The following is a 26,961-nucleotide window of genomic DNA, read 5'->3' as shown; positions in this document are numbered from 1 at the left end:
AGTATAGACTACAGGCGGGGTGACTGGAATGGCAGGGCAAGTGCCCCCCCAAGCCAGACCACAGCTGAACATCTTGTGCCGACCAAATAGTATTGATAGCCAAATTATTATTAACTTATACAGCAGTGGTCCTAACAGGAACATGGTGCACCACCACAGTGCTTGGTATATAGGCTTCTCTAAAGAGGGTTATCACCAGTGGTAAACACCAGAGACTGGACTGAGGTTACTTCTATTGAAAATGATCTTTGCATTTACAATAAAAAGGTATTTTTTCTGTAAGATTGGTTGTTGTATTGTTTTGCTTGACAGGTCTCATACATGGACTTGCAATGTTCTGCAAGTATGTGCACTGGTCTCTATAGACAAGGATGACTGTGTACTATAAGGCACAACTGCTTATACCTCAGCTTATGTAATTCTGTATCTAGATGCAGTGTGTGTGTGTGTGTGTGTGTGTGTGTATATATATATATATATATATATATATATATAACTTATATATATAACTTTGTTTTATATATATGCTAGACAAGTTGCTATGCACTAGAGATTAATAGGATGCCTCCACAGGGATTAATTCAGAGATGGACGAAGCCACGCATCCACCTGGTCTATGCACGCGCACTGGCGCACTGCGCAACCCTTCTCCTTGTGGCTGCATCCAGGCGGGCAGGTGTTCGCGGGGCGTCGATGCGGTGTGTGTGTGTGTGGGGGGCATGGCGGGCCGAACAGGGGCATTCTGGGAACTGTTTATGGGGCAGCTGCTCCAATTAAAAATAGTGGCGGTGGACCGCCTGACAGCGCAGCTAGGCTGCACTGACAGGGGTCAACCTTAATTCGATGCGTCCACAATTACATCGGGAGGCGGCGCATCACACATGCTCGGCGGCCTTGCCTTGTGCTGGGCAACCCTCAGCATGTATGGAGATGGACCCAGATCTGGCTGCATATGCAGCGTTCTGCGTCCATCTCTGAATAAGGTCCACAGACTGGGGCTACCAACCAGCCCTGCCATTAATTCCATGCCCACGCGTGCACACATAAAGGTGGCATGGCCATAAGTAACGGTGTGTTGCTTCACTCTATGCCCCAACTTCGCATGGCTCCCCCAGAAAGTCTGCCTGCTGGCTAGCACTGAGACTCGGAGCTACTCAGTCATGCTTATAGATGGCCTGTGCGGCCCATCAGGCCATCAGCTCCCCCCACCCCTGGCCAGTCCAGCTAGCGGCCATGGATTCTACTGTTGTTTGGCGTAGAGTTTTGTGTTGGAAACATAGGGGGTCATTCCGATTTGATCGCTCACTAGCAACTTTTTGCAGTGCTGCAATCAGGTTAAATCTCGTCAAAACTGCACATGCGTATGCACTGCAATGCGCAGGCGCGTCATACAGGTACAAAGAGGATCGGTGCGGGGCGATGGATTTAACGAAGAATCCATTCGCACAGCCGATCGCAAGGTGATTGATAGAAAGAGGGCGTTTGTGTGTGTCAACTGACCGTTTTCTGGGAGCGTTTGCAAAAACGCAGGTGTGTCCAAGTGTTTGCAGGGCGGGTGTCTGACGTCAATTCCGGGACCAAAAAGACTGAAGTGATCGCAAGGGCTGAGTGAGTCCAGAGTTACTCAGAAACTGCAAAAAAACTTTTTTGTGCCGTCGGCTGCACACGCGTTCGCACACTTGCAAAACGAAAATACACTCCCTCATAGGCGGCGGCTATCTGACTGCAGCGCTGTAAAAAGTTGCTAGTGAGCGATCAACTTGGAATGACCCCCATAGCCTCCACATCAAGCTTTACCAACCGTTATGCCTAATTTTCATGCTGCTATCCCATGTAAACATAATGTACACCCAGTGCAAACAGAGAGCAGGAGAAGCAGCCGTCCACAGCTATGAGGCTACAGGTATGGTTATTCTAACACTGCCAGTTAGTCCACACAAAGGTCACACATTTGGGTTTCATATTGAGACATGATCACGTTGGTATATACAGGTTATTAGGGGAGATTTCTCAGACCTTCTAAGGAGGACAAGTAGAGGTGTTGCCATGGAAACCTATCATATTATAGCTATTATTTTATAGAATGTACAAGATAAATGATAGCTTGAACCTGTTTTGTTGCTATGGACAACACCTCCACTTGTACTATGTTTACTGTCTGATAAATCTCCTCCATTGTCGGCTAAAATCTGTTTCTTATTCAGTGTTGGCAAAATGGAAACAGCATCATATTCTCATTGTTATCCAGTATTTACACAAGTCAAAGTATATTTGACAGAGCTGTAAAACATGGGATAATGTAATCCAAGCATATAACCAATAATAAATATACACATGGTATATACGGAGGTCACTGCAAGGAGCAAACAAAGGAAAATTTAATATTACTGTAATAGGAAACTAAATGGTTCGACTGTTGTCACATTCACTGAAAGATTAAAAGTAACATCGGGCCCTGGTTGATGTTCAAGACACAGGGTGTGGATTATTAGATCTACACTTATGCTAACCATACATCAGGACGATTTTGGGGGTCATTCTGAGTTGATCGTTGGCTGGACCGCACCCCCTAAACGGAGACTTAACACCGCAGTGCAGCCCCCTCCCGCCCAGCGACCACCTCTGTCTCAGAGGCGATTGCTAGGCAACAATGGCTGCCATGCACCGGCGCACTGCTGCGCCGGCGCGTGCGCAGTTCCAACCCAATCGCTGCGACAAAATGCAGCGAGCGATCGGGTCGGAATGACCCCCATTGTTCCAACCAGCCAACTAGTTGGCTGGTTGGAACAATAATCTGGCAGTGTGTGGGAGGAAACGATCATCAGCCGTTTGCTCCCACATGCTGATAAACGTCCAGAAATGGTTGGTCCAACTAGTTGGGAAAATCAAACCTGTTTGACTTTCCCAACTAATCATTCAGGTGTAGGGGGAACTTTCCCCCCAACTGAACGTTAAGTAGGCGGACACCGGCCAGCAGTGTCCGCCTACTTCTTTTATCATCACTGCTGGCTGGACTGACCCTGTCAGCTCATGATCCCCGGCAGCGTCAGTAGGAGTTGGGAGGCGGTTCAGGGGCAGCTGCAGCATCCATCACTGCTGCCGCGCTGCCCCTGTATTGTAATCCGACTAGCTGTGGCAACGGCTGGCAGAGAACGATGGGCAGCGGCAGCAGTACTTCACTGTTGCCAGTCTGCCCCTGTCACACCAGTGGTAAGCAGGAGCCGGGACTCCTGTCAGCGGTGGAGGTCAGCAGGAGTTGGGACCCCTGTCAGCGGCGGAGGTCAGCAGATCCTGGACCCGTCATTGGCGGAGGTCTGCAGGAGCCGGGACCCCTGTCAGCGGCGGATGTCTGCAGGAGCCGGGACCCCTGTCAGCAGCGGAGGTCAGCAGGAGCCGGGACCCCTGTCAGCATCGTAGGTCAGCAGGAGTCGGGACCACTGTCACTGGCAGCAGAGCGGGAGGAATTTCAGTGGCAGCTGTGGCAGCGGCAGCTGGAGGAGAACCAGGGGCAGCGGCGGCAGTACTTTACTGCTGACAGGCTTCCCCTTTCCCACCAAATCCCCCAGCAGTGGCAGTGGCGGAGTGGGAGCAGGACCAAGGGTAGCTGCAGCTGGCAGAGGACCAGCGGCAGCAGGTGCGGTACTTCTCTGCTGCCAGGCTGCCCCTGTCACACCGGGACATACAGGGGGGGGCCCTGCCAGGTACATGGCACTGTGCTACGGTGGGGTATACTGGAAAATGGAGCAGGGGGAGACCAGCTCTGCTCCCCCGGTCTGCTGAGGCTGCTGCCCCTGGGACGTCAGGTAGTAGCACTGGGGCTGTCTAGGTGCAGGCCCAAGGGGTTCTTCTTTTGCTGCAGCTGTTGCTGGCCTTTGTGCTGACCCACGCTGAAGTCCAAGTCCGGGAGCAGCACCCCCCACCCCCTGCAGCCCCACTAGCTATTGCAGCAAAATCCTCCGGATAGCAGCGCCTATGCTCTCCCCCACCCACGATCGCGGCACCCCCCGCACTCCTCCATCCCTGTCTGTAAGTGGCAGCAGTGCTGATGAGTAGTGTCCCCTGGCCTGCTAGCACAGCACTCGTGAACACCTGGCATCTCCTCCAGAGGCGTATCTAGGGTAGGGCGAGTGGGGCACGTGCCCTGGGCGCCTTGGCAGGCCCAGGAGAGGGGGGCGCTGCCGCCGGCCAGGGCATCATGCCCCACTCGCCCCCGTCAACCCGAAATGTGAGGGGAGTAGAGCGCAGCGCTTCTCTGGCGTTAGCCAATCAGAGCTTGCGGACCGGCTCCTGATTGGCTGCCAGTCCGCGAGCTCTGATTGGCTAGTGAACCGGCGCCAGACAGCCGCCGGAGACCTGGAGCGGTGAGGGGAAGGAGGGGCGCTGCGCTGCGCTCTCCTCCCCTCACATAGCAACAACAAGCGGCCAATGAGTGAGGGGGGGGGGGGGGATGGGGGTCGGCGGCTGCACAGTGCGGCATGTATCTGGCACCAAATGGGGCATGTAACTGGCACTGAGTGGGGCCTGGCACTGTGGGGCATGTAACTGGCACTGTGGGGCATGTACCTGGCACTGTGGGGCATGTAACTGGCACTGTGGGGCATGTAACTGGCACTGTGGGGCATGTAACTGGCACTGTAGGGCACTGTATCTGGCACTGTGGGGCAATGTATCTGGCACTGTGGGGCAATGTATTCGGCACTGTGGGGCAATGTAACTGGCACAGTGGGGCATGTATCTGGCACTGTGGGGCAATGTAACTGGCACTGTGGGCCAATGTAACTGGCACTGTGGGGTATGTATCTGGCACTGAGTGGGGCATGTATCTGGCACTGTGGGGCATGTATCTGGCACTGTGGGGCATGTATCTGGCACTGTGGGGCATGTATCCGGCACTGTGGGGCATGTATCCGGTACTGTGGGGCAATGTAACTGGCACTGTGAGGCAATGTAACTGGCACTGTGGGGCATGTATCTGGCACTGTGTGGGGCATGTATCTGGCACTGTGGGGCAATGTATCTGGCACTGTGGGGCATGTATCCGGCACTGTGGGGCATGTATCCGGCACTGTGGGGCAATGTAACTGGCACTGTGGGGCAATGTAACTGGCACTGTGGGGCAATGTAACTGGCACTGTGGGGCATGTATCTGGCACTGAGTGGGGCATGTATCTGGCACTGTGGGGCAATGTATCTGGCACTGTGGGGCATGTATCCGGCACTGTGGGTCGTTGTATCTGGTACTGTGGGGCAATGTAACTGGCACTGTGGGCCATTTTCAGTGGCCACACCCCTTCTGGAGCGTGGCCACACCCCTTCTGGAGTGTGACCACGCCCGTTTTTCCGTCGCACGCGCGCACATGCTTCTTTTTGGGTGGTTTTTTTTTTGGGGGGGGCGCCATTTTCCATCTTGCCCCCTGGGCTCGAAAACCCTAGCTACCCCTCTGATCTCCTCACTCCCACGTGAGCACCACCCAGAGGAGCATCTTCAGTGTCCTCTGCCCGCACCTTCCTTGCGATCACCAACAGTAATAGATCAGTGCCCGATTCCCTCACCTCTGTGCCGCACGCCCCTCCACCCACACAAGGATCAGGGCACCCCCGCACCCCACCCACAATCGCTGCACCCCCACATTCCATGCGCGATAATTGCACCTTCCACAATCGTGCCACCGCCGCACACCACCCGCGATCACTGCAGCCCCGCACCTCACCTGCAATTGTGGCACCCATGTAACCCTCCCATCAACAGCTCCAGCCCCCTTACCCCTGAGACCACCTTGCAATACCCCCCAGTACCCGCGACCCTCCCCCCAGCAACCGTTGGCACCTACAGTCACACAATGCCTTTTTCTGATCTTCAGTCACCTGGTGTTGCACCTGTGAGCAGCAGTTGGTACATGGGTGGTCATTCTGAGTTGATCGCTAGCTGCATTCGTTCGCTGTGCAGCGATCTGGCAAAAAAACTGCACTTCTGCGCATACGTATGCGCAACGTACTGTTACAACAAACGATTTAGTTTCACACAGGGTCTAGCGAAGCATTTCAGTCGCACTGCTGGCCGCAGAGTGATTGACATAAAGTGGGCGTTTCTGGGTGTCAACTGACCGTTTTCAGGGAGTGTTTGAAAAAACGCAGGCGTGCCAGGAAAAACGCAGGCGTGGCTGGGCGAACGCAGGGCGTGTTTGTGACGTCAAAACAGGAACTGAACAGTCTGAAGTCATCGCAAGCGCTGAGTAGGTATTGAGCTACTCTAAAACTGCACAAAAATTTTTGCCGCCGCTCTGCGATCCTTTCGTTCGCACTTCTGCTAAGCTAAAATACACTCCCAGTGGGAGGCGGCATAGCGTTTGCACGGCTGCTAAAAACAGCTAGCGAGCGAACAACTCGGAATGACTACCATGGTGCTACAAGCACTGCTGTAAGCTACTGTATTACCCCTGGATGTAAACCATCTGAAGTACTGATTTATCCATCCGTGTACACACCTTTAGGATTAGGCACTGGGGGGGAGGGTAAGGGTTAGGAACTAGGGTGGGGTAGCCATAGCCGACACTCCCCGGAGTGTTAGCCATAGTCGACACCCACGGAGGTTTAGGGTTGGGGATGGGAGGGGGGTAAAATACTTCCCCCCGTCTGTCTGGTGTCGGGATTCTCGCTGTCAGGATGCCGCCATTCCATACCCAACCAGGTGGGACACATGTATAATGTTATGTGTACAAGGGAAAAGGCAACTGAAACAATTTGTTTCTCAATTGTTACATTGTGTAGTGTAGAAATAAAAATTTCACTGAAATAGACGTCAGGTTTTATTTTTAAAAATATTCAAAATACACGTTACCACACACCATAATGCCCATTCCACATTATGCCACACACCGTAATGCTCATTACGCATTATGCCACACGCCGTAATGCTCATTACGCATTATGCCACACACCGTAATACCCATTACACATTATTCCACACATTGTAATGCCCATTACACATTATGCCACACACCGTAACACCCATTACACATTATTCCACACATTGTAATGCCCATTACACATTATGCCACACACCGTAACACCCATTACACATTATTCCACACATTGTAATGCCTATTACACATTATGCCACACACCGTAACGTCCATTACACATTATGCCACACACCATAACGCCCATTACACATTATGTCACATACAGTTATGCCCCTGACACCATTTTATGCTTCAGGCTGTTGTCACCGCATCACCGAAGAGAAGGGCTGGCCGCACATTGACTGACACCCAGTCCCAGCATCACACACAGGCACTACGCTGCTGCCAGGACTGTGAAGCATTTTGAACTCACTCTTCCGGTAAAGCGCCTGTTTCGGCAGTGCAACCACCAGGCACCGGTGCAGGCTGACACCATGGAGAACATGGTCGTGAAGTTTGTATCATAGACACGCTGGCATCGGGTGTCGAGCTCCTCCCTGCAGCAGCCGGATGTGTTCGCAGCAGGCTCCTGGGATAATTACAGTATTACCGCACACATTCCATTTCCAGTAGCAGCAGCACTTATGGCAGCTTACATCACTGCAACATTATATATGCCTCATGTGGAATGTATGATGGCGCCGGTGGAGTGACTGCGAAAGGTGCCCTCAGGTTGCAGCTCTCCTGGCGAATGCCCTACTTGCCTGCCCCTAGATCCACCCCTGGTGTTGATGTAAGGAGTATAGTGTAGAAGATAGTCTAAGTAAGAAAGGATAAGCACATGAAGGGAGAGGGCCCTGCTCGTGAGAGCTTACATTCTAAAGGGGAGGGGCAAACAGACAGGGGTGGTATTGTGGTCAGGTGTAGTGGTCAGGTCATCCTGGGGGTGTAATGTCCTATGTCTGTATAGAGTGTATTAGACTGTATTCTGGTCAGGTCATATTGGAGGTTTAGAGTCCTATGCCTGTATAAAAGTAATACATTTGTATTATGGACAGGTCACGTTGGAGGGTGTAGTGACCTATGCATGATGTAGTATAATAGACTTGTACAGAGGGTGGATTATGTTGGAGGTACAGTGACCTATGCCTGTGTAGAGTGTAATACTGTATACTTGTATTATGAGCAGGTTACGTTAAGAACATGTAGTATCCTATAAGAGTAGTGTTTGTATGATGATAATTTTCAATGAACATCGGAACAAAATAAACTGAGCATTATTTGGAGTCTGTTTATAGGGGTCTATTCAGACCCGAACGCAGCCGCGCGTTCCTACGCAGCGGCTGCATTTGGGCCATCTGCGCACGCGCACTTGCCGTAGTGCATGTGCACGACCCTTCACACTGCGACTGTATTATGATTGACAACTCAGGACGTTTGGTGGGAGGGCAGGGGAGGCAACCAAGCGTTACCTGGGCGGGCCGCACAAAACGTGGGTGGGACAGGACCATTTTCGTGGCGACTTCATTATGTCACACGCAGCCGCTCCCACCCAAAAAATGGCCACTGACCGCTTGATAGCACAGCCAGGCTGCACTGCCAGGGGTAGCCCTAGTTCCGATGCATCTGCAATTAGATTGTGGACGCATCGGGATGTGGCCCCACACATGCTGGGCGGTCTTGCCCTGTCTGTGCTGGGCGGCCCCTGCATGTGCAGAGATAAACGCAGATCTGGCTGCAAACACAGTGATCTACGTTCATCCCTGAATAAGCCCCATAATCTGTAGTATTAAGCAGGTGTAATTTACTAGTAGTGACCTGCCAACAAGCTAATCATTGTGAGATTTTAAACAATGTAACTTGGTATTGTGGCTGTGTAACAGGCAGGCTATTGTGAGTGTAACTTTTGATTAGTGGTTGCTGTATAATATTTCTGTTGTTGGTGGCTGTATGTCTTCTTGCCACTGTGACTGCTATATTACATCCTGTAAAGTGGCGCTGCACAGTATGCAGGGGATCTATTGGTGGCTATATGTCTTCTCGCCACTGTGACTGCTATATTACATCCTGGGGAGTGGCGCTGTACAGTATGCAGGGGATCTATTGGTGGCTGTATATCTTCTCGCCACTGTGACTGCTATAATACATCCTGTAAAGTGGCGCCGTACAGCATGCAGGGGATCTATTGGTGGCTGTATGTCTTCTCGCCACTATGACTGCTATATTACATCCTGGAGAGTGGCGTTGTACAATATGCAGGAGATCTATTGGTGGCTGTATGTCTTCTCGCCACTGTGACTGCTATATTACATCCTGGAGAGTGGCGTTGTACAGTATGCAGGGGATCTATTGGTGGCATGCGGAAGCAATGTTGGTTTAGATTGAGCAAATATGATAATTTACAGGACATATAAAGTAATCTCACAGTGTGTATCTTTTCCAGCTCCCGAGAGACCCATACGACAGCTTCATGCGTCATCACCTGAGGTACTATGGATATTTTAAAGGTAAGAGCATAGAAAAGCTACTGTAACCCATAGCGATTGTGGAAGTATCTCCTTTCTTTTTATAATCTTTAATGGAAACATTAATAAAGTGCTGTAATAAAACTGCTGTTTGTATGGACTTCTAGCACCTGGGGCTTCATGAGAGCTTGATAGCTGCATGCTTTGACTGGCAACCGATGGAGGGAAGTGTAGGGAGGCCATAATGATGCATCTGTGGCTATGTATTACTCGGCTTAAGAGTAAATACCCCTGATTCTGGGCGTATCTTTGTCATGATGACTAGTAGAAGAGCAAACATGGATATGGGGCCTGATTCAGCATTGAACCAAGGTATGATTGCGTTTGCATACTGGGGCTTTTTGAAGTGTGTGCATGCGCAGAAGCCGCATGTGCACACTGTGAGATGCAATGGCATCTCACATCTGCAAACGCCTCTGCCTGATTGACAGACAGAGACGTTCGCTGGGCGGGAGGGGGCGTTGTGGCGGTGGCGTTGCATCGACGTTTAAGGGTCGTCATGGCAGCATTGGGGGTAGGGGGCGTAGTCCAGACAACACATGTGAGTCCGATGCGTTCACGGGGCGGGCCGTGACAGCTGCGTAGGCAAAGGGGTACTCTAAACATGCAAAAGCATCAGCACTGAGTGATGCTTTCACATGTGTGCAGAGGGAGGCAGGACGCGGCATGCAGGACGGACCTGCCTTGTGCTGGGTGTCCTCCTGTATGTTAGTGTAATGGATTGTAGAACTACGATCCATGCTGAATTAGGCCCTAGTTGCGGCTCACCGCAAGATACATACAGCGCTCTATGGGCCTAATTCAGACCTGATCGCTGCTGTGCGTTTTTGCACAGCAGCCGATCAGGTCTGAACTGCGCATGTGTCAGCGCCACAGTGCGCCGGCGCATGCCAGACAGCCGGCGGCCATCTCAGTCCTGTGATCGCCTCTGCCTAACTGACAGGCAGAGGCGGTCGCTGGGCTGGAGCGGGTGGGCTGGCATGGTCTGGGCAATGCAGGCGTTGCCTGGACCGTGCGGGGGCGTGCCGCAGCGCCTGTGTGATGTCACACGCAGCCGCTGCGACCCGGATAGCGATGAGTATCTTCCTGCCAGCGTGCAGGAGCTGCGTTGGTAGCGAGCTACTCTTCACGTTCAAAAGCATCGCTGCCATGCGATGCTTTTGTACTTGTGAGGCGGGGTATGGCCTGACATGCGGGCGGACTAGCTCTGTGCTGGGCGTCCCCCCGCATGTCTGTGTGACTGATCGTAGATTTAGCACATCTACAATCAGGTCTGAATTAGGCCCTATACTGTATAATGTTGCGATTATAATTCTTCTTCTTATTATTATTATTATTATTATTTTGGAAGCATAAATTATACAACTTGCTGTTAGGCGCCGAGGGTCCGCCCGTCAGTGCGGCCCGGCGCCTAGCAACTAGGGACGCCGCAGGCAGACAGCCGCCGGCTCCCTAGCAACGCTAGACGCCGGGCGCACGGAGCCGCTCAGACCCTAGCAACGGGGACGCCACGGTCAGACCGCGTTCCCCGTTGCTGGGTCTTAATTAATCAGTGCTTGTGTATTCTGGCCGTGCAGCATGCAGCTGCACGGCATCATTATGTGATTACCCTGTCTGGATCATGATTGGAGGGCTCCCAAATTTAAGCACTCTCAGGACTTCTCACAGACGCCGGTGATAGCTTCCTGTTTGCTGTGTCAGTTACAGAGAGTTTCCAGTCCTGCTCAACCCGGTTGTTCCTGTCCTCAGTGATCCAGTACTCGGAATTTGTCATCTATTCCTGGAGTCCGACCGAGCACCTTTAACATCCTGTGGTGTTCGTGAGTCGCGGCGTAGCCGTGTGTTGCGGCTTGACCGCTTACTATTTATTATTTAGTTTATTGTGTTCTGGAGCTTTTGCGGAGGATTCCGCTCCCACAAATCCACTCTGGTATCCAGCGGTGCTGGATAGGAGTAACGGATCAGTGGATCTTTGGTTGTCCTTTTCCCTGGCGGTTTGTCCGCACATACTTTTGGTTTAAGTTAGATAGCTTGTAACCCCTGGCCTGGTTGCTTAGTCAGAGGGCCCCTTGTTATCACCCTGTCTCGGATTTCCCTTTGTCTCCCATTAAGACCTGAGGGGGCATCGGGGTTGGGCAGACATAATCCGCCCTTCGAACGCGGCTGCCATGGGCTCAAGCAACCATAGTCTCGCAGGGGATTTCTGATAACACGGGCGAGACAACGGAGTTAGGGCGCCAGGGGTTACTAGGCTTTCCTGCTCCCGTACCAGCATATCTTTCCAGTACTCAGACCTCTGCCATAAAGATCTCCTCTGGTCTGGAGTACGGGAATCATAACATTATCACTGGCCAGACTAAAATTTAAAATTAAACAGGAGTTAATTTTTTCCCTTATTCTGTTGGGAGATTTGTCAGCCTCATGAATCCCTCCGGTGTTGGGCCAAATCCTGGCCAGCTTTTAGTTAGCCAGATTCAAGAGCTTACTCAGATGGTTCAAGATCTGTCCCTTCGGGTGAGGTCACAGGAAGATCTGTTACGGACTTCCCCGAGGGTCATTCCTGAACCAAAAATGCATCTGCCTGACCGTTTTTCTGGGGATAGAAAGCAGTTTTTTAATTTTAAAGAGTCTTGTAAACTGTATTTTCGTTTAAGACCAGTCTCCTCAGGTACGGAATCTCAGCGGGTAGGAATTATTATTTCTTTGCTACAGGGGGATCCTCAGACCTGGGCTTTTGGCTTAAAGACAGACGATCCGGCTTTATTGTCTGTAGACGCCTTTCTGGGGTCTTTAGGGCTATTGTATGACGACCCGGATAGAGAGGCATCCGCCGAGAGTCAGTTGCGTGCTCTCAGACAGGGTAGGAATCCCGCAGAGATTTATTGTACGGAGTTTCGCCGTTGGTCGAACGACTGTGGATGGAATGACCCAGCCCTGCGCAGTCAGTTTCGCCTCGGCTTATCCGAGTCTATAAAGGACAGTCTCCTTCAGTATCCCGCTCCTGAGACTCTCGATAAACTCATGGAGCTCTCTATTAAAATTGATCGTCGTCTCAGAGAGCGGAGGGCTGAAAAAGGAGCATCTGTCGGGTCTTCTCCTTGTGTTTTTTCCATTCCTGTGGACATAGAGGAGCCCATGCAGATAGGCCTCTCCAAACTGTCTCCTGAAGAAAGAACCAGAAGGCAAAATTCTGGTCTTTGTTTATACTGTGGGGGTAAGGGACATTTTGCCCGTAGTTGTCCGAACAAGTCGGGAAACGCCTCGACCAAGTGAGTTGTGAGGGGGTTCACTTTGGTCTGCAGCTTATCTCCTCAAATAATTCACTGTTGCTTCCAGCTAAAGTTTCCTTTGGCAGCCTCTGTTCCTCGGTCTCGGCTTTTGTGGACAGTGGAGCTGCAGGGAACTTTATGGATTTAACATGGGCTAAGGCCTTAGGTATTCCTCAGTTAGCCTTGGGTAGGTGTATCACCATGCATGGTTTAGATGGGAGTACCTTGTCCAATGGGGTTATTTCTCTCTGTACACCTCCTGTTCTACTTTCGGTAGGAGCTCTGCATTCTGAAAAGATTGAGTTTTTCCTTACCCATTGCCCAGCAGTTCCTGTGGTTCTGGGTCACCCTTGGCTGGCCTTTCATAATCCCATCATTGATTGGCAGTCGGGGGAGATCTTACAATGGGGTACCATCTGTAATAAGGAATGTATTACGCTTCCCATTAGAATAGCTGCTGTCATTCCCGCACCCATTCCTGTGGAATACCAGGATTTTGTTGATGTATTTTCCAAGGGCAATGCGGATATTCTGCCTCCCCATAGGCCTTATGATTGTGCTATCGAGTTAATTCCTGGTGCCACTTTGCCTAAGGGAAGGTTATATGCATTGTCCGGACCTGAAACTGTGGCCATGAATGAGTATGTTAAAGAAAGCCTAGGGAAAGGATTTATCAGGCCATCTAAATCCCCTTTAAGTGCAGGCTTCTTCTTCGTGGAGAAGAAGGATGGATCACTCAGACCTTGCATTGACTTTAGAGCCTTGAATAAAATCTCAGTAAAGAATACTTACCCTTTGCCGCTGATTTCTGTCCTCTTTGATCAGCTACGTTCGGCTGTGATTTTTTCTAAGATTGACCTGAGAGGAGCATATAACCTCATCAGAATCAAGTCGGGGGATGAGTGGAAAACGGCATTCAGTACTCAATCAGGCCACTATGAGTATCTGGTTATGCCATTCGGCCTGTCCAACGCTCCGGCAGTTTTCCAGGATCTCATTAACGATGTGCTCCGTGAATTTCTTGGAAGATTCGTTGTAGTCTACTTAGACGATATTTTGATATATTCTGACTCTATTGAACAACATGTTACCCAGGTGCGTCAGGTTCTAAAAAAATTACGTGAAAATCACCTTTATGCCAAGCTGGAGAAGTGTGAATTTCATGTCACGGAGGTATCCTTTTTAGGGTACATTATTTCCCCTCGGGGATTCTGTATGGAACCAAAGAAGCTCCAAGCCATCCTTAGTTGGGCGCAACCCACCAATTTAAAAGCAATTCAGCGCTTTTTAGGGTTTGCGAATTACTATAGAAGATTTATTCACTCTTTCTCTGACCTAGTTGCTCCCATTGTGGCACTGACTAAAAAGGGAGCAGATCCTACCAACTGGTCACGTGAAGCGGAGTTATCTTTTCAGGCCTTGAAACAAGCCTTTGTCTCAGCCCCGGTCCTCAGACATCCCAACCCAGAATTGCCTTTCATTGTTGAGGTTGATGCCTCGGAGGTTGGAGTAGGGGCTATCCTATCTCAGAAGGATCCGGATTCCCTGGAATTACATCCTTGTGCCTTTATGTCCAGGAAATTCTCATCTGCTGAATCCAACTACGATGTTGGTAACCGGGAATTACTGGCTATTAAATGGGCTTTCGAGGAGTGGAGGCATTGGCTTGAAGGAGCCACTCATACCATTTCAGTTTTGACTGATCACAAAAATCTTCAATACATTGAATCAGCTAAACGGCTGAATGCCCGGCAAGCTCGGTGGGCTTTATTTTTTACTCGTTTCAAGTTCATTATCACCTTCAGGCCAGGTTCCAAGAATACCAAGGCAGATGCCCTGTCACGCAGTTTTCTTCCAGTTCAAGACAACAGTCCTGTTACTCACATACTTCCGTCTTCAGTCATTCGGGCAGGTCTCACACAAGATTTATTTACCCAGTTAAAGCAGCTTCAACATCAAGCTCCTGGAAATACTCCTGCTGGTCGTCTTTATGTTCCCGAGTTTTTGAGAGCAACGGTTTTGACGGAGTTTCATGATAGCAAGGTTGCCGGGCATCCGGGGATCGCTAAAACTTTTGAATTAGTTTCCCGCTCGGTATGGTGGCCTGGTCTTTCCAAAGACACTAAGGAGTTTGTTTTTTCTTGTCAGGTCTGTGCACAGCATAAGGTTCCCCGTTCCTTGCCTATCGGTCAACTTATGCCCTTGAATGTTCCTCTTAGGCCATGGTCTCATATTTCCATGGATTTTGTGGTGGACCTCCCTCTGTCAGCCGGATGCCGAGTCATATGGGTGGTAGTGGACCGTTTTAGCAAAATGGCCCATTTCATTGCTCTTCCCCGATTGCCATCTGCCCAGGGATTGGCAGTCTTGTTCCTCCGCCATGTTTTCAGACTCCATGGGTTACCCACTGATATTGTTTCTGATCGGGGTCCACAATTCATTGCACAATTTTGGAAGTCTTTTTGTGCCTCATTAAAGATGAAATTATCTTTAACGTCTGGCTACCATCCCCAATCCAACGGGCAGACTGAGCGAGTTAATCAATCATTGAAACAATATTTGCGTTTGTACTCGGCCAAACTCCAAAATGACTGGTCTGAGTTTCTTCCGTTTGCCGAGTTTGCTTACAACAATGCCTGTCATTCCTCCACCAATGTATCTCCATTTTTTACAGTTTTTGGTTTTCACCCCAGAGCTAATTCCTTTTTTCAACATTCCTCTGTCTCCTCACTGACCTTGACCTCTCATCTCAAACTCATTTGGAGAAAAGTGCACCTGGCTCTCAGAAAAGCGGCATTTCGGGAGAAAAAATTTTCTGACAGGCTCCGGCGGCCGTGCACTTTTAAAGTTGGAGATAGGGTATGGTTGTCGACTCGCAACATTAAACTTCGACAAACCTCAGCCAGATTGGGTCCTAAATTTATTGGACCATTTCATATTATCAAAAAAGTCAATCCAGTGGCTTTCCGGTTACGTTTACCAAAAACTTTACGGATCGGAAATACCTTCCATTGCTCCTTGTTAAAACCATATGTTTCGTCCAGTAGATTTCCTCGCAAGATCTCTCAGGGGAAATCACCAATAGATGTACAGGGTCAGCAGGAGTTCTTAGTGGAGAAGGTTCTCGATTCCAAGTTGTCCCGGGGTCGGCTTTATTTTTTGGTACATTGGAGAGGTTATGGTCCAGAAGAAAGGTCTTGGGTCCTGGATGAGGATCTCCATGCCCCGAGGCTCAAAAGGGCATTTTTTCGAGAATTTCCTCAGAAACCTGGCCTTAGGGGTTCCTTGACCCCTCCTCAAGGGGGGGGTACTGTTAGGCGCCGAGGGTCCGCCCGTCAGTGCGGCCCGGCGCCTAGCAACTAGGGACGCCGCAGGCAGACAGCCGCCGGCTCCCTAGCAACGCTAGACGCCGGGCGCACGGAGCCGCTCAGACCCTGGCAACGGGGACGCCACGGTCAGACCGCGTTCCCCGTTGCTGGGTCTTAATTAATCAGTGCTTGTGTATTCTGGCCGTGCAGCATGCAGCTGCACGGCATCATTATGTGATTACCCTGTCTGGATCATGATTGGAGGGCTCCCAAATTTAAGCACTCTCAGGACTTCTCACAGACGCCGGTGATAGCTTCCTGTTTGCTGTGTCAGTTACAGAGAGTTTCCAGTCCTGCTCAACCCGGTTGTTCCTGTCCTCAGTGATCCAGTACTCGGAATTTGTCATCTATTCCTGGAGTCCGACTGAGCACCTTTAACATCCTGTGGTGTTCGTGAGTCGCGGCGTAGCCGTGTGTTGCGGCTTGACCGCTTACTATTTATTATTTAGTTTATTGTGTTCTGGAGCTTTTGCGGAGGATTCCGCTCCCACAAATCCACTCTGGTATCCAGCGGTGCTGGATAGGAGTAACGGATCAGTGGATCTTTGGTTGTCCTTTTCCCTGGCGGTTTGTCCGCACATACTTTTGGTTTAAGTTAGATAGCTTGTAACCCCTGGCCTGGTTGCTTAGTCAGAGGGCCCCTTGTTATCACCCTGTCTCGGATTTCCCTTTGTCTCCCATTAAGACCTGAGGGGGCATCGGGGTTGGGCAGACATAATCCGCCCTTCGAACGCGGCTGCCATGGGCTCAAGCAACCATAGTCTCGCAGGGGATTTCTGATAACACGGGCGAGACAACGGAGTTAGGGCGCCAGGGGTTACTAGGCTTTCCTGCTCCCGTACCAGCATATCTTTCCAGTACTCAGACCTCTGCCATAAAGATCTCCTCTGGTCTGGAGTACGGGAATCATAACACTTGCATTGGCAACAGCAAATCAGTATGATATACATAGAGATGCATGCTTACAAAGCATCCCTTCACACATCACACCGACATCAAGCAGATAGGTCAATGACATAGGACCCTATTTAGTAACAGTCGCTACTGATATGCGATCGCATCTCCCCGTGTCCCGTCATACTGCGAACATGTGGGACCCGTACTGCGCATGCGCGGGCCCGGGGAACAGCGATTGCATATCAGTATGCGACCTCCCTGCCTGATTGACAGACAGAGGCGCTCGCGGGGCGGCGACACGGTGTTGCAGGGGCGTCGACTCAGCATTGGGCGGGTGGGTCCACAGAAACGGCGGCGGGTTTGGGGAGGCTACGTGATGTCACACGCACCCGCTGCGACAAGAAAAATGGCTGCCCTGCATCTGCCTTCGCAGCCTGGCTGTGGAGGCAGGAGGGCTTCCACAAATCAGCTATGCTGATCGGCTGGGATCGCATACAATATATTGCATGCAAAATGTACCAAATCGTATGGAATCATATGGAACCACTCCCGGGAGAGTTCAAGGGAAATCGCCTCCGACTTCAGCCTCAGACGTATCGTTGTAGTGTATGGGGGCCTTCAGGGTGTAGTATCGGACAACAGTGAGGAATAGGCAGAGAATGTTTGCTCATTCACATCAGTTCCTGTCCAAGGGGAACTTACAGTCTAAATGACCTATCAGCCAACCACGAATCAGTCTAGCATACTGTCATACTATCTAGCAGTATGGGCTGTTGGAGAAAACTGAAACAACCCTATACACACACAGGAAGAGCATATAAACTCCACACATATAGTGCCCTGGTTGGAACTACATTTAGTGCCATGGTTGGAATAGAACTGTTGACTCCAGCACTATAGCAATGCTAACCACTGTGCAACTGCTTTAAAAATAGGATTTTGGTACTTACCAGGTAAATCCTTTTCTTTGAATCCATAGGGGGCACTGGAGTACTCTTGGGATATGGACGGCTTCCACCGGAAGAAGGCACTGAATAAATTAATTTTTGAGACTACTCCTCCCCTCCATATCCTCGAGCACCTCAGTGTTTTTTACTGAGCCGAACAGGACCGATAGAGAGATTGACAAAGGAGAATTACATATAACCTCACGGACAACAATAAAGTTGACACAAAACGTAACCGACAACTAAAACAGTTGACACCATAACTGATTAACATTTATTAAATTTAAACCAGTCGTGAAAGTGTGTTACCATAAGAACCACTGAACTTACTCTAAAAACAGGTAAACTGCTCTGGGTGGGCGTCCAGTGCCCCCTATGGATTCAAAGAAAAGGATTTACCTGGTAAGTACCAAAATCCTATTTTCTTTTTCATCCACTAGGGGTCACTGGAGTACTCTTGGGACGTACCAAAGTTTCCCCCGTGGGCGGGAGAGCTGTTTGGCACCTGTAACACCAGGCGGCCAAAGCTAGATGCTGGTGCCGCAAACGTATCAAACTTGTAAAAGCGCACAAACGTGTGCACTGAAGACCAAGTAGCCGCACGGCAAAGCTGTGTCGTAGAAGCCCCACGACTCGCTGCCCATGATGTTCCCACAGAACGTGTGGAATGAGCTGTTACTGATGTAGGTGGCTGTAACCTAGCATGAAGGTAAGCCTGACGTATGGTCAGTCTAATCCATCTGGATAAGGTCTGCTTAGAGGCTGGCCAACCCCTCTTGGCCGCATCATAGAGAACAAACAACGTATCCGTCTTACGAACTGTAGACGTTCGGGATACATAAACGCGTAATGCGCGAACCACATCCAACGTTCCGGAATTTTCTGTTAATACCGGAACTACTATTGGTTGATTGATGTGAAAAGACGACACTACCTTTGGTAGGAAAGCGGGATTCGTCCGAAGTTCCGCTCTGTCATCATGAAAAACTAAATACGGTGACTTGCACGACAAGGCACCCAAATCTGAAACACGCCTTGCCGAAGCTAAGGCTAAAAGAAAAATCGTTTTCCAAGTGAGAAATTTAATATCCACTTGTTGTAAGGGTTCAAAGTAAAAGGACTGTAAGAAATCTAAAACCAGATTCAAGTCCCATGGCGCTGTAGGTGGAATGAATGGAGGCTGTACCCTCAGTACACCCTGCAGAAACGTGTGTACCGACGGCAACAAAGCCAATTTCCTTTGAAAGTAAATTGACAATGCAGATACCTGCCCCTTTAGTGTGGATAGACGTAGTCCTCCATCTAACCCCCTCTGTAAAAATAACAAAAAACGGGATAATTTAAAGGATGATGTCGGAAACCTCCGAGCTTCACACCAACCTATATAAGTACGCCAGATTCTGTAATAATGAGCTGCCGTAACCGGCTTCCTAGCTCGTATCATGGTTGGAATAACAGACTCAGGAATGCCCTCTCTTCTCAAGATGGCTTTTTCAACAGCCACCCCGTCAAACGCAGCCGCGCTAAATCGGGGTAAAGGAACGGACCCTGTTGTAACAGGTCCGGACGTAGTGGGAGTGGCCAAGGATCGTCTGCGAGTAGTCCGAGGAGATCCGAGAACCAAGTTCTCCGAGGCCAATGAGGCGCTATTAGTATGACTGTGACGGACCCTCTCTTGATCCGTTTTAGCAACAGCGGGAGCAGCGGAAACGGTGGAAACAGATACACGAGGCTGTACGGCCACGCGGCTGTGAGAGCATCCACCGCCACTGCCTTTGGATCTCTCGTTCTGGACACATATCGTGACACCTGATGATTGTGGCGGGATGCCATCAGATCCACCTGAGGGTAACCCCACCTCTGGATCAACATCTGAAACACTTCTGGATTTAATGCCCACTCTCCTGGATGAAAATCCCGACGACTGAGAAAATCTGCCTCCCAGTTGTCCACTCCCGGAATGAACACTGCCGACAATATCACCTGGTGATATTCGGCCCATCTGAGGATCCGAGCTACTTCCCGCATTGCCATGCGGCTTCTCGTTCCTCCCTGTTTGTTTATGTATGCGACCGCCGTCGCATTGTCTGACTGCACCTGAACAGTCTGAAAACGAAACATGTGCACTGCTTGTCTTAGTGCATTGTAAATCGCCCGGAGTTCCAGGACATTTATAGATAGCAATTTCTCGTGATCTGCCCAGAGGCCCTGGAGCCGATAACTCTGAACTACAGCTCCCCAACCTCTGAGACTCGCGTCTGTTGAAAGAATTATCCAATTCCCGACGCCGAACCGTCTCCCTGCAGATAGATTGTGTATCTTTAGCCACCAGAGAAGAGACACCCTGACCTGTGGCGACAATCTCACCCTGTGGTGAATCTGCAGATGTGAGCCCGACCACTGTGCTAGCACCTCCAGTTGAAACGGACGTGAGTGAAATCTTCCGAACTGAAGTGCTTCGAAAGCCGCCACCATTGTGCCTAAAAGGCGAATGCACAAATGTACTGAGACTGTGCGTGGCTTGAGCACTAATTGTACCAGATGACGAATGACCTGTACTTTTTGTTGTGGTAGGTAAATTTTTTGATTTACTGTATCGAAAATCATCCCTAGGAATTGAAGTCGTTGAGACGGAATTAGCTGTGATTTCTTGAAACTGACTATCCAACCGTGCTGAACTAGTACATTGTACGTTAGCAACGCATGCTGGAGAAGCATCTGTTGAGACGGAGCCTTGATGAGTAGATCGTCCAAATACGGAACAATTATTACTCCTAGGGACCTGAGATGAGCTATCATCACGGACATCACCTTGGTGAATACCCGAGGCGCTGATGAGAGGCCAAACGGCAGAGCCTGAAACTGGTAGTGGTCTCGCCTTATTGCAAACCTTAAGAAACTCTGATGAGGTGGCCAAATCGGAATGTGTAAGTTCGCATCTTTGAGATCCAGCGCAATCATGAATTCCTGTGGCTCTAAACCTGCAATTACTGACCTGAGAGATTCCATCTTGAATCTGTAGTAAGTGACGTATTGATTGAGACCCTTTAGGTTCAATATTGGCCTGACTGAGCCATCTGGTTTTGGTACCACAAACAGACTGGAATAATAACCCTGCCCCTGTTCCTGCACAGGGACCGGAATCACGACTGCAGCATTCAGCAGAGACTGAATGGCCCCCTGCAGAACTGCTTTCTTGTCGTCCGACACAGGCAGTCCTGTCGTGAAAAATCTCCCTGACGGAAGACAATCGAACTCTATTTTGTAACCCTCTAACACTAAATTGCGGATCCACCCATCTGTGGACGTCTGAAGCCACGCCTCCTGAAAGCTCTGAAGGCGTGCTCCCACAATTGGAGATCCGAGATGGGCTGGGAGCCCGTCATGCCACTCGCTTGTTAGTGGTCTTAGCGTCTTGACGACGTGCATTGGATTGTCGGGCACCACGTCCCCGACCTCTTCTACCAAGCGTGACCGCTCCTGTGCCCCGCCCACGAAAGGGCTGAGTTCTAAAGGATTTGAACGCCGGACCAGAATATTTCCGTTTAGGTACAGTTGTAGGCAATGGAAGAAACACAGACTTTCCTCCTGTAGCCTCCGAAATCCATCTGTCCAATTCGGGACCGAAAAGCTTCTCGCCATCGTAAGGCAATGCCTCTATACCTTTTTTAACCTCCGCCTCCGCTTGCCAAGAACGTAGCCAAAGTGCTCGTCGTGCTGTGACTAGCGATGAAGAAAGGCGAGAAGTAAGCTGACAGACGTCAGTAGAAGCTGTACATAGATATTCAGCAGCTTCCCAGATTTGATCCGCGAGAAGTATAAGCTGGTCATCCTGTAGAGCCGACTTGAGCTCTTTTATCCATACCATTAATGCTTTAGTAACCCAAATGCCAACCAACCCAGGTCTCAGCAGCACTCCTGCTGCTGTATACATGGACTTTAGCATAGATTCTATTTTACGATCTGCAGGGTCTTTAAGCGTAGTAGCAGTTGGTACTGGTATGGTTAACTTCCTTGTAAGTTTAGATACGGACGAATCCACCAATGGTGGGTTCTCCCATGTAGCTGTCATGGACTCTGGAAACGGGTAACTCGATTTAAATCTACGAGGTATAGAAAACCGTTTATCCGGATTCTTCCGTGTTTCCAGTAACATTTTATTAAGAGATTCCGAAACAGGAAAACACATCGGAGATCTCTGTCGTTTAGTAAAGACTACCTCATCGTTCGTCAGGGGCTCCTCAGTTTCCGTAAACTCCAGCGACTGACGCACTGCTCTGATGAGATTATCAATGCCTGGGCTGTTGAAATCGTCACTATCTGACTGTTGGTCTATTTCGCCCTCCTCATACTCACGTTCAGTGAGGTCTAGCATCGCAGAAACTGGCAAATTATTAGGAAAAGAAACCTTATCCTTTCCACCAAAGGTGGACCTTTGACCAGATTGAGACTCCTCTGGTAACTCAAACGGTCTCATTTTAAACTCAGATCTTGCCGCCTCCCTCTCTTCACGAGAGGCGGCCAACTCTGATTGCAAACCAACTAATACATTTGCAAGCATAGCCCATGGAGGGTCCGGAGACGAACCTGGCTTTAATTCTGGAGTGGAAATCGTATTTGTAGCTGTATTAATAACACATACTGTACATGTGGTGGATCCATCAGGCAACACACTTTTACAGACATGACAGGAAAATTGTTTCTTAGATTTTGCTGGTGTCTTACTCATTATGAAGACAGACAATACAAACTACCCACAGACAGTTTGCACGACTCAGTAATAACACTAAGGTTCTTTGTATATTATCAGGCAAGTGCAGTGCACGCCAGCAAAAAGAAAACTGATCCCCAAATTCCCCTAATACCCCTCTTAAGTAGAGATGTAATATAGGAATCCTGGAACAGACAGGAGAAACATTAAGTATGTTAATACCAAATTTTCCTTTAAAGCTTAATACTGCTAATGTGTCTCCCCCCCACCCCCACGACCCCGTGTATAGCAGCGGGTCGGAGGCACCGTGGGACACACCGCATAGAGCCGTGTGAGCGGCCTATACCTGCGTAGCCAAGGCAGCGGGGAACTCATCGGCCGCAGCGGGGAACTCATCGGCTGCAGCGGCGCTGGGAGCGGCGGTCAGCGGGAGCAGAGAGCGTACTGCATAGAGCCGTGGAGCGGCCTATGCACACGCGCTCCAGGTCCAGAACACACACAGCATAGAGCCGTGGAGCGGCCTATTCCTGTGTAGACAGGCAGCGGGGAACCCTCGGCTGCTGCGGCGCTGGGAGCGGCGGTGAGCGGGAGCAGAGAGCGTACTGCATAGAGCCGTGGGGCGGCCTATGCATACGCGCTCCGGGCCGTAGGATAACACACAGCATGGAGCCGTAGAGCGGCCTATACCTGTGTAGAGGCAGCGGGGAACTCATCGGCTGCTGCGGCGCTGGGAGCGGCGGTCAGCGGGAGCAGAGCGTACTGCATAGAGCTGTGGGGCGGCCTATGCACACGCGCTCCGGACCGCAGGATAACACACAGCATGGAGCCGTAGAGCGGCCTATACCTGTGTAGCCAGGCAGCGGGGAACCATCAGCTGCTGATGTGCTGGGAGCGGCGGTCCGCGGGAGCAGAGAGCGCACTGCATAGAGCCGTGAAGCGGCCTATGCACACGTGCTCCGGGCAGCGGCAATGTATCTAGGATGCGGCGCTGGTCCTCCATCAACCCCTAGCGTGATAACGCTCAGTCCCCAATACAATCACTCAACAGTGGGGCGGCAGCGTAAGCTGACCGCCCCTCTCAACATACCTGGACAGTAACAAGGTCTATGACGGGGCTTTTCATTCAAGCTCCGTCCAGCTTCTTGCAGGCAGCCAGCACGTGGTGTGAGGGAGCTCTTTACAGAGAGGTCCGACACTCACAGCTGCTCTCAGCAGCTTCCACAATCCCTGACCCACGCCTCTCAGAAGGGGGGAAAGGATGTGGCAATCATTTAAGAAAAAAGAAATAAACTTAGAAAAAAAAATTCCAAGACCTGTGGACGAACTCCACTATGCCTTCTAACTGTGTCGAGCACAGAAAAAACACTGAGGTGCTCGAGGATATGGAGGGGAGGAGTAGTCTCAAAAATTTATTTATTCAGTGCCTTCTTCCGGTGGAAGCCGTCCATATCCCAAGAGTACTCCAGTGACCCCTAGTGGATGAAAAAGAAACAATGTTGGCATAAAATGTTAAATATATAATAAGGCACTGCACCATCCCTAGAGTAAGAAAGCCAGCACATATATTACCACAACATTACATGTATGTTATGTTTATATGTGTTAACCTCCCCCCTGCCCATGCAATGTGTGGTCTGCCACGGGCAGCAGCCACCACTGATGATGATGATAATAATAATAATAACATAAGAAGACTGACAAAAATATGTTGATAGAAAATGGAGAATATATAATAACGGCCTGCAAACATCTTGTGGCACCATATAAATAAAAGATGATAATAATAATCTCCTAAATAATGGTTGCGTCTAGATTCTCTTCGTGCAGAGGACCTTTCCCATAACCCCCATGGTCCATGTCACAATCTATTTGGAATAGAAAAGTGTGGCGAGCAAAGCGGACGGAGCGAGACACCGAGCCCGATGCGTGCCGAGCGTCCAATGCTGCATAGAAAAAAAAAATACCCCAAACGAACGGAGAACGAAGAAAACATTTAGGAGCTGTAAGGGCGGAAGTTGTCTCCTGCCCACTCGTTTTGTCACGTCCAGGTCCTTTGCATGAAGGCAACATAGACACAACCCCTAAATAATAGCCCAGATCTGTGACTTTGTGCCTGTGTGTATAACGCATCTCTCATTGGGTTAGCAGCAGGTCTATCACACCCAGTCCACAGCTGATTGGGCGAGAAACGCCCTCCCACACAGGTTACATCCAATGGGAGGCTCTGCCCTTTGGCTGCTGTGTTTTCACAGAGCAAGATTAGCAATGGGGCTGATGGAGCTGCAGCTCCAGGCCCACACCCCAAAATAGGCCCACTGCATCTGCAGCAACACACCCTCCAACACTTTACACATAAAACTTGATTCAAATGTTTCCGGTCCCGGGTTGATGGCGTGAGGCAGCAGATCCCGGAGCTCCGCCACAATCCGTCTACATTAGCCTTCAAAAGGCCTCTGACGGCCTCCATTTGCCCTGCACGGCATCCCCCCGCACCCGCGACCCTGATGGATCGCTTTGTGACACCCGTGGCCGCCGCCGGCGCGCGGCCGCAGCGTCAAGAAAAACGCAGCGCGGCGGGGACTATGACCCCAGAAGTTGGCCCTGACCTAGTCTCCCCAGCACCAAAGAAGGTGGCAGCAGTGACGGTGCCTCCGTCGGAACGCGCTACCGACACTCCGGTTTCATATGCCGACGTGGTGGACGCCATCCGGTCCACCATGACCCCCCTCCTCTCTCAGGCAGTGTCTGACATTACACTGCAGCTGCAGCAGCTGCAAAATCGTGTGTCCCGCACTGAAAACCAACTGGGAGCTGCCATGCATAATGTGGAGGAATTACAACAGGCCGTGAAGTCACTGACTTCGGACAATTATCATGTATGGAACAAACTCGATGATATCGAAAACAGATCGAGGAGAAATAATATCAGGCTTGTGGGCCTCCCTGAATCAGTCAAAGGATCAGCACTTGCCCATTTTGTCCGTACTACGCTTCCCACCCTTCTAGGAATTGAACACGACTGTCGAGATCTGGTGATTGAGAGGGTGCACCGTGTGGGCCCTGCCCCCACCCCGAATAAGCCTCGCCTGAAGGTCGCGTTGTTTCGCTGTTTGAACTTTCTACATAAGACTGCTTTCTGGTCTGCATCACGACGCATCAAGGACCTGCAATGGGAGGGTCATAGGCTTTTTATTTTGCAGGACTACTCCGTGGAATTGACGAGTGCCCGGAAAGCATTCTCACCAATTTGCTCCCAACTTGTTGCAGAGGGCCGCAAGTTTGGCTTGCTCTATCCAGCCCGTTTACGCATCTATGATGGCTCCTGCTATAAGGACTTCCTCTCCCCAGCAGATGCCCATGCTTTTCTGAGCGAGCTCCCTCGACCCCCGGATACTGACATCAGCGACCCACCACCTACCTCATCCACCTGAAGGTTTTTCCTATCATAACTGTGCAACACTGCTTCCCAATGTTATGATGTCTCACAAGCCTTTGTTATGTTATGTTATGTTATGTTATGATGCTTATCCTCCGCAGGTTTATGCTGAAACTTCATACTTTATGTTATTGTATCTCATCGATATTCACATGTTTTGTTATCTCGTATAGCTCTCTAGTTTCCATTTCCAATGGACCCAGTATAATTTAGTGCTGAGACTGCCCAGGTTATTAGGGATGCTGGTTCTCTTATTATTACGGAGTATAGGTTTAATTATATATCCTTCTCTGCATCTGCATATCATAGGGCCAACATCACTCGCTACATACCTTTCATGCTTTATATATGTGCAGGACAAAGCCACTTTTTTCTTATATCTAGTGGATGTGGTTGGGCTGGCGGAGCGCCTCCCTCACACTCCACTACTGGTTGTTATGTTAATATGAATTAAAAAATGTGTAAAAAGTAACTTGCGCCCTAGCTTCAACTCGGCAGATCACCAAAAAGGAGCACCACTCCTCTTATAGACACAATAGAAACACAGAGGCGATCTCCCAGCGATGCTATAATATGTAGGATCACACGACGGACGGATCTCACTAAACCATGGATACAAATACTCCGCATATGGGAGGTTTACCCATAATAATTGACAGATCCAAGGATCCATTTTGGACTTTATATTTAACCAATTAAATGAAATTATGAATTTTTGCGAAATCTTTTGGGATATTGAAATAGATTGACAGCTTAATGTGGTGACACATATGAATGTAAGATTCTCCAATGATTTATATATGAACATGTGGGGATTATATGCATTTTTAGGAACAGTGGAACCTGATTGGCTAAGGTAGACATGTGACATAGCCAGATAGGTATAAATGGACTAGGGGGTCACTT

At 49.9% G+C, this 26,961-nt stretch overlaps 1 protein-coding gene across 3 annotated transcripts in view; it reads left to right on the top strand.

Moving 5' to 3' along the window:
• Positions 1-26,961, top strand: part of AGBL2 (AGBL carboxypeptidase 2) — a 226,613-nt gene that overhangs the window by 3,323 nt on the left and 196,329 nt on the right. For all 3 annotated transcript variants that reach the window (XM_063944554.1, XM_063944555.1, XM_063944553.1), the window contains exon 3: positions 9,346-9,409. In XM_063944554.1, the coding sequence (XP_063800624.1) occupies positions 9,346-9,409 (64 nt within the window). The remainder of the gene's footprint in view (positions 1-9,345; positions 9,410-26,961) is intronic.

The sequence above is a fragment of the Pseudophryne corroboree genome, chromosome 11 (assembly GCF_028390025.1).
Source record: "Pseudophryne corroboree isolate aPseCor3 chromosome 11, aPseCor3.hap2, whole genome shotgun sequence".
Taxonomy (NCBI): Eukaryota; Metazoa; Chordata; class Amphibia; order Anura; family Myobatrachidae; genus Pseudophryne; species Pseudophryne corroboree.
Note: the sequence above shows the minus strand (reverse complement) of the source record. Positions and strands in the feature narration are given on the sequence as shown.